The 15,202-nt window shown below is 36.7% G+C and overlaps 2 protein-coding genes across 3 annotated transcripts; both read left to right on the top strand.

Annotated features, from left to right (window-relative positions):
* Window positions 1-127: 127 nt before the first annotated feature.
* Window positions 128-4,682, top strand: si:dkey-12e7.4 (uncharacterized protein LOC558132 homolog). Its single transcript, XM_048168023.1, has 6 exons — window positions 128-392; window positions 707-758; window positions 1,206-1,393; window positions 1,474-1,632; window positions 4,105-4,215; window positions 4,315-4,682. Exons 1-6 carry the CDS (start codon window positions 246-248, stop codon window positions 4,426-4,428), a joined length of 771 nt encoding a protein of 256 aa, XP_048023980.1. The 5' UTR covers window positions 128-245; the 3' UTR covers window positions 4,429-4,682.
* A 717-nt stretch (window positions 4,683-5,399) lies between these two features.
* On the top strand, window positions 5,400-11,688 carry syt19 (synaptotagmin XIX). Of its 2 annotated transcripts, XM_048168020.1 has the most exons (7): window positions 5,400-6,514; window positions 6,993-7,188; window positions 7,797-7,873; window positions 8,066-8,473; window positions 8,558-8,677; window positions 8,748-8,859; window positions 9,626-11,688. In XM_048168020.1, the coding sequence occupies exons 2-7, from the start codon at window positions 7,014-7,016 to the stop codon at window positions 9,931-9,933; spliced, it is 1,200 nt and encodes a 399-aa protein (XP_048023977.1). In that variant the 5' UTR covers window positions 5,400-6,514; window positions 6,993-7,013; the 3' UTR covers window positions 9,934-11,688. The 2 variants fall into 2 exon arrangements, with proteins under 2 accessions (XP_048023977.1, XP_048023978.1); XM_048168021.1 differs by having other exon boundaries at window positions 5,400-7,188.
* The last annotated feature ends 3,514 nt before the right edge of the window (window positions 11,689-15,202 follow it).

Raw genomic sequence — 15,202 nt, 5'->3', positions numbered from 1 at the left:
GTGTTTGATTTTTTTCGTGATGTTTGTGTTCGAAACATTTTGTGGGTCATATGATCGTGTTTTTTAATAAAGTTACTTTAAATAAATCAATATGACGAAGCGGAGATACGGGAACTGTAGGCGGTGGTGACGCGTGGAGACAGCTGATTCCCGGATCACGTGACTATAGACAATTCTGTCATTAAGCTGTCATCTAACTTGTCGGGACAGAAAATTTAACTCGTGTTCTCGAATAAAGTGTCAATATGAGTCATGCATTTAAAAACTGTTCAAACTTAATGGTCACCGGAGCCAGTCGAGGCCTCGGGCTGCAGATAGTTGAGAGTCTAGTAACGGGAGGCTTTTCTCCCGGGAAGATTATCGCTACTGCTCGGAATCCAGATGGAGCCAAGGTAAAGTCGTGAGCAGACAGTGTAGTATTTGCATTAGGCCTACTATACAAACATTAGAAACCAGCCCCAGATCAATTACAGTCATCTTGTTAGCTGCATGGTAATGTGCACAAGCGCAGTTGACAAGTACAATCAATCAACATATTTCAACATTAACATTTTAGGTTAAAAGTCATATGGTTGTATAAAGGAAAGTGTATATTTTTATTAGCTTTTTAGTGTGATAATGTTTTAAAAGTACATACATTTTATGTAGTTTAAAATGAGGTCCTAAAAACAGTAAAATATTTTGAAAAGACCTATTTGCTTTATAGGAACTGCAAAGGTTGGCAGAAGAGCATCAAAACATACACATTATTAAACTAGGTAAGTATATTAAAAGCAGTTTCTAGTCTAGAATGGTGCTTCTCAGTTGATTTTGCTTCATGACCCAGATTTTGCATTGAACATTAGGTGGCGACCTAACACAACACAATATTATTGTGCAAAAAAAATCCCTCAGAGGATGAAAGTGTTAATATTAACATTAACTACCATGAAATTGACACTTTTTAAAATGCATAAACAGCGAAAGTGCTTGACTTGAACCATTTAATGTAGCTGGGAGAAGGTCTTTTTATTTATCTTATCTTTATCTGCATTTTGCTTAGTTTTTCTCCCTGCTGTGGAGGAAAAACTACCAAAAAGAACTTGCAACCCATTTTGAATGGTGACACCAGTTATGAACCACTGATCTAGAAGAAGCTGTATTAATTAAAAATTACACTTTGTTTACCTGACTGTTGTGTTAATCCTGAACATCTCTGTTACTAGATGTCATCAGTCAAGAGAGTATAGAAAGAGCTGCATCTGAGGTGGAACAGCTAGTTCAAGAGGAGGGTCTCAACTGTCTCATCAACAATGCTGGAATTAATGTTGTAGCAAACCTAGAGACAGTCACTGCAGACAAGATGTTGGAAAACTTCCATACCAACTCTGTTGCACCGTTGATGATCACCAAGGTTTCAATTCTCTGATTAAGTCTAGACTCAATATATGCACATTACAAACATCTAACCTACTGATTGCACTTGTCATGCAGGCCATGCTTCCACTGCTGAAGCGAGCAGCTGCAAAGGGAACAGGGATGGGCATCCACAGAGCAGCAGTCATCAATATGACATCACTGCTGGGTTCAATTGAGCTTTACTGGGGTGATCGTTCCGACAGTTTCAAATGGTACCCCTACAGAATATCAAAGGTTTGTGATATTGTTTCTGGAGCTCAACGCCAAGGTAAAAGTTTTAAAGTCGGCATGAAATAAAAGTTAATAATCGATAATCTTTATTTCTCTGTATTGTGACGTATACAGGTGCTGGTCATATAATTAGAATATCATCAAAAAGTTGATTTATTTCACTAATTCCATTCAAAAAGTGAAACTTGTCTATTATATTCATTCATTACACACAGACTGATATATTTCAAATGTTTATTTCTTTTAATTTTGATGATTATAATTGACAATTAAGGAAAATCCCAAATTCAATATCTTAGAAAATTAGAATATTACTTAAGACCAATACAAAGAAAGGATTTTTAGAAATCTTGGCCAACTGAAAAGTATGAACATGAAAAGTATGAGCATGTACAGCACTCAATACTTAGTTGGGGCTCCTTTTGCCTGAATTACTGCAGCAATGCGGCGTGGCATGGAGTCGATCAGTCTGTGGCACTGCTCAGGTGTTATGAGAGCCCAGGTTGCTCTGATAGTGGCCTTCAGCTCTTCTGCATTGTTGGGTCTGGCATATCGCATCTTCCTCTTCACAATACCCCATATATTTTCTATGGGGTTAAGGTCAGGCGAGTTTGCTGGCCAATTAAGAACAGGGATACCATGGTCTTTTTGAATGAAATTAGTGAAATAAATAAACTTTTTGATGATATTCTAATTATATGACCAGCACCTGTATCTGAGTGAAATGGCTTTTCAAACAAGAAAAAATGTGGGGCAGGAGCTAAACACCAAGGTAAAAGTTTTAAAGTCAGCATGAAACAAAAGTTGCGATAGTCTGTACTTCCCTTTATTGTGACCTTTATCTGAGTGAGACGGTGTTGTGCTGAATTTCAACCCCCAAATTATTACCCCCTCGTTGAAGTCACGACCTGATTGCCTAATCCTAACCCCACCAATAATCCTAACCCCTCCCCCACACCTACTCCTAAACCTACCAATACTAGGGGGGTAATAATCTAGCAGGGAGTCGAAATTCGGCACAACAACAACTTCTCAAACAAGAAAAAATGTGGGGCGAGACTTGATTTTTTTCATTGGGAATTGACTGGATTGCTGCAATGTCATGTGAGTGACAGGCAGGGTTGCCAGGTCTTTGCATCAAAAGTAGCCCAAAAATAATCCAATGCGATTTTCTCCATCAGTTGGCCGAATTCTCCACTGAATTTGTACGTCTGGGGGGTGTTTTGGGGGTGTTGAAGCACTGAAATCATGTACAGGGGTGAAAATCAACCCACGGAAAAATTTTTACCCACGGCAACAACTTAAAAGTAGCCCATTTCCGTGGGAAAACTGCAGACTTGGCAACACTGGTGACATGTTGTCCCGTCCTCCCACCGGTAAGAGAAGTCTTTGCAAAAGGGAAGGGAAGATATTTTGATTAAAGGTGCCCTAGATTCAAAAATTGAATTTACCTCGGCATAGTTAAATAATAAGAGTTCAGTACATGAAAATGACATACAGTGAGTCTCAAACTCCATTGGTTCCTCCTTCTTATATAAATCTCATTTGTAAAAGACCTCCGAAGAACAGGCGAATCTCAACATAACACCGACTGTTACGTAACAGTCGGGGTGTACGCCCCCGATATTTGCATATGCCAGCCCATGATCGAGGCATTACACAAAGGCAGCCAGTATTAACGTCTGGATCTGTGCAAAGATGAATCATCAGACTAGGTAAGCAAGCAAGGATAACAGCGAAAAATGGCAGACGGAGCAATAATAACTGACATGATTCATGATAACATGATATTTTTAGTGATATTTGTAAATTGTCTTTCTAAATGTTTCGTTAGCATGTTGCTAATGTACTGTTAAATGTGGTTAAAGCTACCATCGTTTCTTACTGTATTCACGGAGACAAGAACCGTCGCTATTTTCATTTTTAAACACTTGCAGTCTGTATAATTCATAAACACAACTTCATTCTTTATAAATCTCTCCAACAGTGTAGCATTAGCCATTAGCCACGGAGCACAGCCTCAAACTCATTCAGAATCAATGTAAACATCAAAATAAACACTGTACTTACACGATTAGACGTGGTGCATGACAAACTTTGTAAAGATCCATTTTGAGGGTTATATTAGCTGTTTTAACTTTTTTTATGTTGTTTAAGGCAAGCACGAGCTCCGTGGGCGTGGAGCACGAGAATTAAAGGGCCACACACCCTGAATCGGCTAATTTCTAATTATGCCCCAAAATAGGCAGATAAAAAAATGAATAAAAAAAAATCTATGGGGTATTTTGAGCTGAAACTTCATAGACACATTCAGGGGACACCTTAGACTTATATTACATCTTTTTAAAAAAAGTTCTAGGGCACCTTTAAATATTTGATTCCTTTGTTGAAGCACCATTTTATGTTTTTAAGGATATAATAATATGTCTGTGAACATATCGGTTAAGATACTGAGTTGAATTTGCCTTGTATCAGAGTGCACTGAACATGGTCACCAGATGCTTGGCAGTGGACCTAGAGGCAGATGGGATCCTGTGTATGGCTCTGCATCCAGGCTGGGTACGCACTGATATGGGTGGACCTGAAGTGAGTTATCTCTGCTGTCTGTCATTGTGCTAACCAAATTGTTACAAAAATGTAAAACGTGATAAACTCTTGTGGTTTGTTGATTTGTTTTCTATACAGGCACCGTTGAGCGCTGAAGAAAGCATTTCCTCTGTATTGTCTGTGATTGGTGGTTTGACTGAAAAGGATCATGGGTCATTTCTTCACTATACTGGTGAAGAGCTTCCCTGGTGATTCTGCAGATGATTTTTAGATGCGAGCAATAGAAGTTTTGTTTTCGTTTTGCTGCATATATGTATATATTTACATATTTAATAATCTACATTCTGGTTCAGGGTTATTTTTATCTTCCTTGTTTATGTAATGTTACTTTAAAGGTGCCCTAGAATTAAATATTGAATTTATCTTGGCATAGTTAAATAACAAGAGTTCAGTACATGGAAAAGACATACAGTGAGTTTCAAACTCCATTGTTTCCTCCTTCTTATATAAATCTCATTTGTTTAAAAGACATCCGAAGAACAGGCGAATCTCAACATAACACCGACTGTTACGTAACAGTCGGGGTGTACGCCCCAATATTTGCATATGCCAGCCCATGATCGAGGCATTACACAAGGGCAGAACGTCTGGATGTGCACAGCTGAATCATCAGACTAGGTAAGCAAGCAAGAACAATAGCGAAAAATGGCAGATGGAGCAATAATAACTGACATGATCCATGATATTTTTAGTGATATTTGTGAATTGTCTTTTCTAAATGTTTCGTTAGCATGTTGCTAATGTACTGTTAAATGTGGTTAAAGTTACCATCGTTTCTTACTGTATTCACGGAGAAGAGAGCCGTCACTATTTTCATTTTTAAACACTTACAGTCTGTATAATGCTTAAACACAACTTCATTCTTTATAAATCGCTCAAACAGTGTAGCATTAGCCGTTAGCCACGGAGCACAGCCTCAAACTCATTCAGAACCAAATGTAATACATCCAAATAAATACTATACTCACATGATCCAATCCATGCACGCAGCATGCATGACGAACATCTCGTAAAGATCCATTTTGAGGGTTATATTATCTGTGTGAACTTTGTGTTTGCTGTTTAAGGCAAGCGTGAGCTCCGGGGGCAGGGAGCACGAGATTTAAAGGGGCTGCAACCTATATATCGGTGCATAGTTAATGATGCCCCAAAATAGGCAGTTAAAAAAATGAATTTAAAAAAATCTATGGGGTATTTTGAGCTGAAACTTCACAGACACATTCAGGGGACACCTTAGACTTATATTACATCTTTTAAAAAGAAGTTCTAGGGCACCTTTAATATTTTGGATGGTGTGGATGTGACAGTAATTGGAGTGGATCATGATTAAATAATTATTGTCAACTTGGCATTAAAAGCACTGAAATGCTGATGACATCTTGCCTGGTAAATTATGAACAAATTTTTCACCACTTATTCATGTTTACAAGCAGACAATTCTGAGTGTTACTCACAATTTAAACCATATTTGTGAATTACAGCAGGGTATTTGTGTTTAGTCCTCGGACAAAAAGCGACCTTTCTCCCTATTTAATATTTATTTATTTATTGTTTTGTAATGCATAAAATATGTCGTAGAATGCTTTTCATATTAAATATTGTATTGACATTAAATTAAAAAAATTCTTAACATTTATATTATATCATAAAACTGCACATGTATGAATAAAGCTGTATTCAGAAACATATTTTGAATATTTTGATTTACTTTTTGAAACTGACACAAGTTTTCTTATGTACACATGTAGCCTTTCAGGTAAATAAACAGTTCAGCTCAGAGCTTATCTTTATGTTTAGCTATATTTCAATACATAGTACATGATTTATTTTAGCAATTAATGATCTACAATTTTTTTCATGTAGATTATGACATTTCTATGCATATAATTTTTTTCTAAACGTCAAATGGAGGTCCTCCCATCTACAACACTGACTCTTTTTCATGAGCAATTATCTAATCTCAAGCCTTGGCTATTTGGATATAAGGCAGTAATAAGCTGGCCATTGAATTTGCATAGTGGAGTAGTAAAGAAGTAGGAAGAGAGCAGTTCTACATTTGCCAGTGAGGAACATGGTATCCATCTTATATTTCAGCTATAGAGAGCAAAGGAAGCCGGTTTAATAAGAAATGAATGAACAAGTGATCAAACAGGTTTGCCCTTGTGTTTGCTGAGCATCTGTCAGGTGATCGCTGTCAACTGCGTTTGAATATGGATCCACTCCGGTCATAGTTTATTCGTAAAATGGAAATAATGGAGGAAAATTGAAGCTTGAAAAGGTAGGCTTTGGTACTTTATTAGTGCTTTCCTTTTTAAAATGTAATAAACCTACAATGTCCTTTGTCCTTTCCTAGAGAGTATCTCAAAATAGACATATTTAATCTAAATACTTTATGCAGTATATATTAAATCCTTTTATAGTATATAAAATACTGTGTGAACAGTATAGCCCGATTGACTAAGCCAATTTAGGCCTTAGTTCAGTAGCTTTTATAAATGTTCCCTAGAAAAAAACATTACTGGTGTGCATCTTGAGACAAAACAATAGCATATTTTAAGATATGTCAGTGCAAGTTGCTTTCAGTTAAAACAGCTCAAACATGCATTTTAGTCTTGGACTAGCTTAAGCCTTGTCTGTGAAACCAGGGGTTTATGTTATATAACATGATACTGATTCTTGCCAGGTTAAATACATGTATGTATAACAACTGATATCAATAAACGCAGCATTAGTAACTTTATGTACTTAATTTCCAGGGCTGTACATGGCAGAAAGACATGATTTTCTTTACCACTTTGAGTCTGTCCTTTGGAGAAATTCAACTGCTATTCTCAGAGAAAGTGGAGTATAGTATTTTGGCCATATCTGCTCTCCTTTTCCTTATAGCCCTCTGTCTTTTAATATGGCAGATTTACCGCTACTGTACACTTTTTCCTGTTTTACAAAGAGCTGGTAAGTTGTCATGCTAATTAACTGATTGACTTCTATATTTGGCCTAATATTACAACAATATGTAATATTAGTTGTAGCCTAGATGTGCAGTATTGTATAAGATGTATATGATTCATTATATCTACACTACAGTACAAAATTGTGGGGTCAGCCAGAATTATTTTTTTCTTCTTAAAGAAATTAATACTTTTATGCAGGATAGATGCATTAAATTGATCAAAAGTGACAGTAAAGACATTTATAATGTTACAAAATATTTTTGTTTCAAATAAATTATGTTCTTTTGAACTTTATATTCAAAGAATCATGAAAAAATTGATCACGGTTTCCACAAAAATAGTGATATTAAGAAATGAGCACCAAATCAGCATATTAAAATGATTCCTGAAGGATCATGTGACACTGAAGAGCAATTCAGCTTTGCCATCACAGGAATAAATTGCATTTCATTTTTATTATTACAATAGAAAAAAGTTACTGTAATATTACTGTTTTGATCAAATAAATGCTTTTTGAACAGCAGTTTATATCTAATAAGAAGCCTTAGAGCATGCCTCAAAGCTAACAGGGTTTATGCAGAATATCTATCAACATCTATATGATTCCAGGGAATATTGTGCTAGCAGATGCCGTATTGCCTAAAAGCGGAGGTTTTCAGTATGGTACACAAACACGAGACTCTAAGGTAAGATCCATTTACATAAACCATCATTATCTTCATACCCTGTGCTGTGTTTGCTTCCATATATTCTGCTTGCTCTTGAAAACACGTTTGCATATAGTTTGCTTCGGTTGCCAAACAGTTTGTTTGTATTTCTAAATATCCAATAAGAGACTATGCTAGAAAATTAGACCAGATACACACTCTGTCCATCAGATGGAGGTTCATTATGAGGAACTGAGCCACCAACTGTCACCTGGCTCCTCTTGCACCAACCTGGGCAGTAGTTTCGACCTGGATAGCATGGTTGACCTTGAAGAGGAGCACATCCAGGGATCTCTGCGCTTTTCACTGTTCTATGATCAGCTGCAGGCCAGACTGGTGGTGACCGTACTGGACGCCCAGGATCTGGCCGTGCGAGACTTCAGTCACAGTGTGGACCCTTTTGTTTGGGTGCGATTGCTGTGGGCAGAGAGAGAAGATGAGGAGCAGTGTTCACTGCACAGTGTGCTGCACGAGTGGCAGACGCGTCTAGTGAAGAAGAGCTGCAGTCCTGTGTTTGGAGATCAGTTCTCTTGTGCTCTGGCTGAGAAGGAAGTATCAAGAATCACTGTTAAATTTGAGGTATGTTAAACAGGCCTTACAATTTATCTAGCAAGGAGGACATGCCCATGACGCAATAATTTATTTTTATATAATTTCCTTTAGGTTAGGGACTTTGATAAATACTCAAGACATGGAATTCTGGGAGAGGCTCGTGTTCCCCTGAACAGTCTGAAGATATCGTATCCCCTAGAGTTAAGACAGGATCTGCAAGTACCCAAGAAAGTAAGTGTAATCCCAGCACAACAAATTCGGAATTATGAGATGAGCAACAATCGGTGTATTTTCCGTGTAGGACATGGTTGGTGAGGCGCTGCTCTCCCTGAAATACTTGCCTACATCTCAGAGGCTGGAGGTGGGAGTGTTGAAGATCCGCACAGTCTGTCATCCCAATAAAACTGAGAGAGGTGAGGAATAATCAATTGTTGGAATTCAACAATGGAACTGCTGAAAAGCATTTAGAATTAAATGCACTTAACCATGTTGCAAACTTATCGATGTTTATTTTGTAACACTTTATAGTAACAATGCTTTAATTAAAGGTGCTAAAGAGGATGTTTTGTTTTATACATTTTTGCAATATTACTTGAAACTGTCTTTACTAACTGATAAAAGACTATTTATTAGGTGCACTGAAAGGAATAATATTAATATACATCATCTGTGCACGAGGTAGGGCCTTAAAAACATCAGCCAATCGTTTACGCGATCATCGCGTAAACGATTGGCCCTCTGGCTTGTCAATCACTGCCATTACGTTCCTTGTGCGAGACGTGCGCGGCTGCGCGCTCCAGTAACTTTCCACACTCTACAGGCGCCGCATGCAATGTTTTTGTCAGGAGTAAAAACTGCAGATTATGAGTTACCTGCGGTGAGTCCGACATAATGAATCCACTAACACGACACAGCAAATGCCGGTGGTAAACACTCGTGTTCCAATACTCGTGCACGAGTTTTGGGAGGTGTTCCCTCGAAATTAGCTGTGAAGGAGGGGGGCTGTTCTTACGCATTCAAACAGTCTTTGGTTTCTCAGTCGACGAAAAGATCCTCTTTAGCACCTTTAATACATTGTGAACTAAAAATGTACATTTACAATTGAACATTATCCATGGTTAATAAATGCTGTTAAATTACTTTAAATTATTGTAAGGTGTTTGTTCATTGTACTCACAGCTCTCTATGCCAGAATCAGCGTCACCTGCAACCAGTGCAAACTTCGACATCAGAGGACAACACAGAAGAAGCGCTGGGAGGTGACTGTGTTTAATGAGGTCATGACCTTTGTGTTGCCTGATCAACAGATAAGAGAATGCTCCATTCTAGTGTCTGTTTTTGAACTTCAGCCTTCAAAGAAGTCCTCCAAGCGTTTGATTGGTAACATCCACCTCAAAACGGACAAGACCACAGAGAATGAGCACTGGAAGCTGATGATGCAATCACTACGACAGCCAATCGCTAAGTGGCATTTAATCTTCATTTGAATACGTCTCATGTTTATTGACACACACAAGCTCTCATTTCCCGAGGTGGGAGGTCATACTCCCAACTTGTGTGTGTTTTCAGGTGGTAATGTGGAAACAGCATGTGCGCTGTCAGGAATAAAAAGCGCTGAAGGTTTATTATTAGCGTTTCTTCATCTATGGACACTCTTGGCACCATGGACTTTATATATATATTTTTTTTTGGACTTTAACTTTTCACTTTTTAACTAACAGTAATATATAACAGAAGAGATATTGCACCATTTTTATAATAGAATCATTTTATATAATAATAATTATAACATTTCCACTACATCTCAAATTATGAATTTTGTTTGGTAACGTTTTGTGATGGAAATTACATTTTAAACATTTTTGGAATCCAAGGACTGACACCACTGTCTTGCTAAGGCTAATTTCATAGCTGACATTTTATATATTCTAAATTTAGCTAGATATTTTCACACTTTAATGTAGTAATTAATCATCAGTAGTTTGTCAAAAATACAGCTTGTTTGGAAATGATGCACAATAAAAATTAGTTGTTTTTTCATTTTGGTAAATATGACCATTTTATTGGTCATATGTGAAGAATGTTCTTCACTGACACTGTCTCTTGGTATTTAAAAGCTAAAAATTTGTTTTTGTTTTTACTGTATATTGTTCTTTTCGAAGGACAAGTTACCTACTGTATCCACAAGATGGCTCTCTAACACCAATAGACTAATCAGGCTTATCCGTTCTTTTGACCTAACACGTCAGCCCTCTGAATGAGGCATTTGTTCAAGTAGTTGCACTGAACTCATGTTGATGTTAGTTTAGGGTAATTTCCTATATATAATCATAATAATATCTTAATTCTAATGCCCCACCCACAATTCTAATAGATTAACACTTCAGAACGATTATTGTTATTTGACCAACTATAATACAGCACATGAGGATAAATGTGATTCAGCAAGCCTGCAGTGCATATCTAAATATTTAATTGACAGTAAACTGTCACCAAGCATGTGTTAACATTTCTTTCCCATCATCTATCTCCACACTGAATGCGTCTGTAATGAAAGACTTCTCACAGATGGATTTCTGCTGCAAAAGTTGCACACATCACCCATCATTTCCAGCCCAATGAAGCACTGGCTCACTGCTAAAATTGCAAAGCCAGACTCAGCACTTGTGAAGGCTACATCATTAGTGTGATGCTACGATAACAACGTTTGGAAGGAGAACAGACATTAAACAGATGAGCATCCCAATGGCACTTTATTTAGTTTTTGGCCTGCCTCCAGTTTGTTTGAAGTTACTGCATGCTCCTGTCTTGTAGGAGTAGATAATGAATTAAGGAAAATATCTCGACTTTGACTCATAATGAGCAGATGTTACGGCACCTCCGCTGCTCAAGGCCATTCCCAGGCATTACATCTCTCTCTTCAAGGACTGTTTGGTAAATGATTCCTTCCACAATCTGTTAATGAAAGTCACGATGGGATTTGGGAGTGAGAAGGGTGAGAATGAGAAATCTGGGGCCTTGGAAGGGAGAAATGCATTCCTTCTTTTCTTGTTTTTATGTAAAACCGCAATATTACTTCTATAGTCTTAATAGTACCCAGCAGGGCTTAGAAATACCAGGACATTTCACCTCACCTAAACTTTAATGTTACTGGAGTAATGATGCTGAAAATTCAGCTTTGCCATCACAGGAATAAATAACATTTTTAAATATATTAAAATAGAAAACAGTTATTTTAAATAATATTAATAGCATTTCACAATATTAAAATTTTTATTGTATGTTTGATCAAAAAAATGTAGTAATAGTAAAGATAATAAAAAGCAATAATAAAAAAATTAAACCATCTCGAGATTAAAGTTGTTAAATTTCGAGAAAAAACTCGTTAAATTTCGAGAAAAAAGTTGAGATAAAATGTTGAGAATAAACTTGTTAAATTACGAGAAAAAACTCGTTAAATTTAGAGAAAAAAAGTCGAGATAAAATGTTGAGAATAAACTTGTTAAATTACGAGAAAAAACTCGTTAAATTTAGAGAAAAAAAGTCGAGATAAAATGTTGAGAATAAACTCGTTAAATTACGAGAAAAAAGTCGTTAAATTATGAGAACAAATTCGTAATTTAACGACTTTCTCATAATTTAATGACTTTATTCTCAACATTTTATCTCGACTTTTTTCTCGAAATTTAACGACTTTTTTCTCATAATTTATTTAACGAGTTTATTCTCAACATTTTATCTCGACTTTTTTCTCGTAATTTAACGAGTTTATTCTCAACATTTTATCTCAACTTTTTTCTCGAAATTTAACAAGTTTTTTCTCGAAATTTAACAACTTTAATCTCGAGATGGTTTTATTTTCTTTATTATTGCTTGGCCCTAATCCTCTTCCGTAGGGTGCAGCCTTGGTGAACGGTACTGTACATTTAAAAAAGTTTCTTCTTTGTCACTATTTTAAACACTTGAAAAAAAGAAAAGAAAACCACCACAACCCCCTGTTCTTTCACCCTAAATGGGGTAACAGTATTGGGGAAAGTTACCTTTAAAATTAATGCTTTGCAATATGCGTTACTCCCTTAAAAAAAAGACGTAACCCATTGGAAAGTACTGGGTTACGTTACTTTTGTGTTACTTTTTCCTTACCTGGTCTGGGCTTGCTTGTTTGTTTTAATAACAAATGTTGTTGTTTTTTTTGGCTAATGTAATGGCACTTTCATACCAAAAGTGAAATGAATAAGCCTTAGACTGAAGGAAATGAATATTTACCTGTACAGTAGAGGGCGCAGCTCAAACAAAACTTTCAGCTGTGCTGCCATTCTGGATTGCAGAAGAATAGGATACAGGAGAAGAAAATGTAACACTTTTACTTTAGCAATAAAAAAATAAAAAACTGAAACACAAATGTGATGTTTATCTAGTCATTTTTGCATAATAGTAAGGTTGATTTGAATCATTGAAGGTCAGCAGCAAAGAGATCAATAAAGTTAAAGGTGATAAAGAGGATCTTTTCGTCGACTGCGTAAGAACAACCCCCCCTCCTTTCGAGGGAACGCCTCCCAAAACTCGTGCACGAGTATTGGAACACGAGTGTTTACCACCGGCATTCGCCGTGTCGTGTTAGTGGATTCATTATGTCGGACTCACCGCAGGTAACTCATAATCTGCAGTTGTTACTCCTGTCTCCTGACAAAAAACATTGCAAGCGGCGCCTGTGGAGTGTGGAAAGTTACTGGAGCGCGCAGCCGCGCACGTCTCTCACAAGGAACGTCATGGCAGTGATTGACAAGCCAGAGGGCCAATCGTTTACGCGATGATCACGTAAACGATTGGCTGATGTTTTTAAGGCCCTACCTCACGCACAGATGATGTATATTAATATTATTCCTTTCAGTGCACCTAATAAATAGTCTTTTATCAGTTAGTAAAGACAGTTTCAGGTAATATTGCAAAAACAAAACATCCTCTTTAGCACCTTTAATAAAGTGAGATTAAATACATAAAGTAAATTTAAAATTATTGCAGGTTTCCATTTCACTGATTCCTCTCAACATGGGAACAGGAGAGATGTCAGTCAATACATGGGAAAACTTGCTTTGTTGTAAACTTAAAAGTAATGCATTACTCGTTACTTGAAAAAAGTTGTTTGATTACGTAACACATGTTACTTGCAATGCGTTACCCCCAACACTAACAATTAGCTAAAAAACACACTTCCTGTAATTACCAATCTGGACAGCTTTGTTTTCAACATACTCTGATTTATGATGCAATAATTTTAATATTGCATACTATTTGGGAGGAGCAGTATATAAATTTTGTTGCATCAGCTCCGCTAAAAAAATAAACCTCTGAAATAAAGACTATCTCTGTTCCATAGGCTTCCATTAGAAGTGCATGACTGTTAAAGGATAGTTCAGCCAAAATTGAAAATTCTGTCATCATTTACTCACCCTCAAGTTGTTCCAAAACTGTATGAATTTCTTTCTTCTGCTGAACACAAAAGAAGATATTTTGAAGAATGTCAGTAACCAAACAGTTTATGGATTCCTATTGACTCTTTTATTTTCCATGTTATGGAAGTCAATGTTGCCCTGGGCATGTTAGGTTACTCATATTCTTCAAAATATTTTCTTTTGTGTTCAGCAGAAGAAAGAAATTCATACAGGTTTAGAACGACTTGAGGGTGAGTAGATGATGACAGAATTTTCATTTTTGGCTGAACTTACATTTTTTTCCCTTTAAGTAAAGTACCTCCTCCTTGTATCAGTTTCTTCTTGAGCCGAATTAGTTTTGGTTAACGCATAATGTGGGTTAAAAGACATATTCTCTCAACATAATACTGAACCCCTTTAGAAAAAAAATCAGTGGTTTCAGATGAGGATAGAAGGGCAGTCTATGAAAAACAATTCCTGCTGATTTTTAGGACACAGGGAATTAAATTAAACTCAAGATTACTGAGGTCAGCCAACTTAAAAAAATGGTTCTGTGATAGTTGAATGTATTAATTTATTTAATTATTCATTCATTTTATTTATGGTTCCTTATATGCTCAGACCACGGACGTGCCCAGATATGTATTTGTGTGAAAGATATTTTGAGGCTGTGCATATATGAGGGTTTCATGGCATGAGCAATGGTCCCATGGCTGTTCCAGGCCGCTGTTGTCACTGCAGTAACACATGATATGTAGAGTTGGCTCAAACACCAGTTACGCAACATTAATGAATCAGCCCAGGGCATAATGGAGACCACATGCACTGTTGAGAAGATAAATACTGTTGTTGTTGTTGTTTTTGTAGTCACAGAACTTGATTTCTGTTGATGTGTTACTATGGATTGTGTACTGGGTGTGTATTTTATACTGTAAATATATTTTTTATATTACATCATAAATACACCCAAAAACACTGATGTCATTTTGTTTTGTTTTGTATTGGGTGTACCATTCATTCTTGAATTAAGGCTGGGTTATCGAGTTTGTACGATAGCCTATATTCGATATGGAACGAGGTGTGTTCCTCAGTGCATAACTTGCATTTCAGGTACATTCTCCACCTGTAAATGTTAGAAAGTCATTTAAATATTTCCATTTTGCTGTCAGCAGTGGATGAGCCTAGAAGGCGGCGGCTCAGGACCTTGCGCAATGTTCCCTAAAAGTTCTCTAAAGGTGTTGAAAATTCCAAACCTTTACAGAACATTCAGGGCATTCCTAAAATGTTCTCTTTTGGTAATGAAAGTGCTGCAGTTTAAGGTTCC

Source organism: Megalobrama amblycephala, linkage group LG19, assembly GCF_018812025.1.
Source record: "Megalobrama amblycephala isolate DHTTF-2021 linkage group LG19, ASM1881202v1, whole genome shotgun sequence".
Lineage (NCBI taxonomy): Eukaryota > Metazoa > Chordata > Actinopteri > Cypriniformes > Xenocyprididae > Megalobrama > Megalobrama amblycephala.
Note: the sequence above shows the minus strand (reverse complement) of the source record. Positions and strands in the feature narration are given on the sequence as shown.

What these genes read in the sequence shown, in the direction of transcription:
- syt19 (XM_048168020.1), top strand. Translation starts at nt 7,014, where the DNA reads ATGATTTTCTTTACCACTTTGAGTCTGTCCTTTGGAGAAATTCAACTG. An exon ending in GAATCACTGTTAAATTTGAG is followed by an intron (nt 8,474 to 8,557) that starts GTATGTTAAACA and finishes AATTTCCTTTAG; the next exon opens with GTTAGGGACTTTGATAAATA. An exon ending in ATCTGCAAGTACCCAAGAAA is followed by an intron (nt 8,678 to 8,747) that starts GTAAGTGTAATC and finishes TTTTCCGTGTAG; the next exon opens with GACATGGTTGGTGAGGCGCT.
- si:dkey-12e7.4 (XM_048168023.1), top strand. Translation starts at nt 246, where the DNA reads ATGAGTCATGCATTTAAAAACTGTTCAAACTTAATGGTCACCGGAGCC. An exon ending in CATACACATTATTAAACTAG is followed by an intron (nt 759 to 1,205) that starts GTAAGTATATTA and finishes CTCTGTTACTAG; the next exon opens with ATGTCATCAGTCAAGAGAGT. An exon ending in CTGATATGGGTGGACCTGAA is followed by an intron (nt 4,216 to 4,314) that starts GTGAGTTATCTC and finishes TTTTCTATACAG; the next exon opens with GCACCGTTGAGCGCTGAAGA.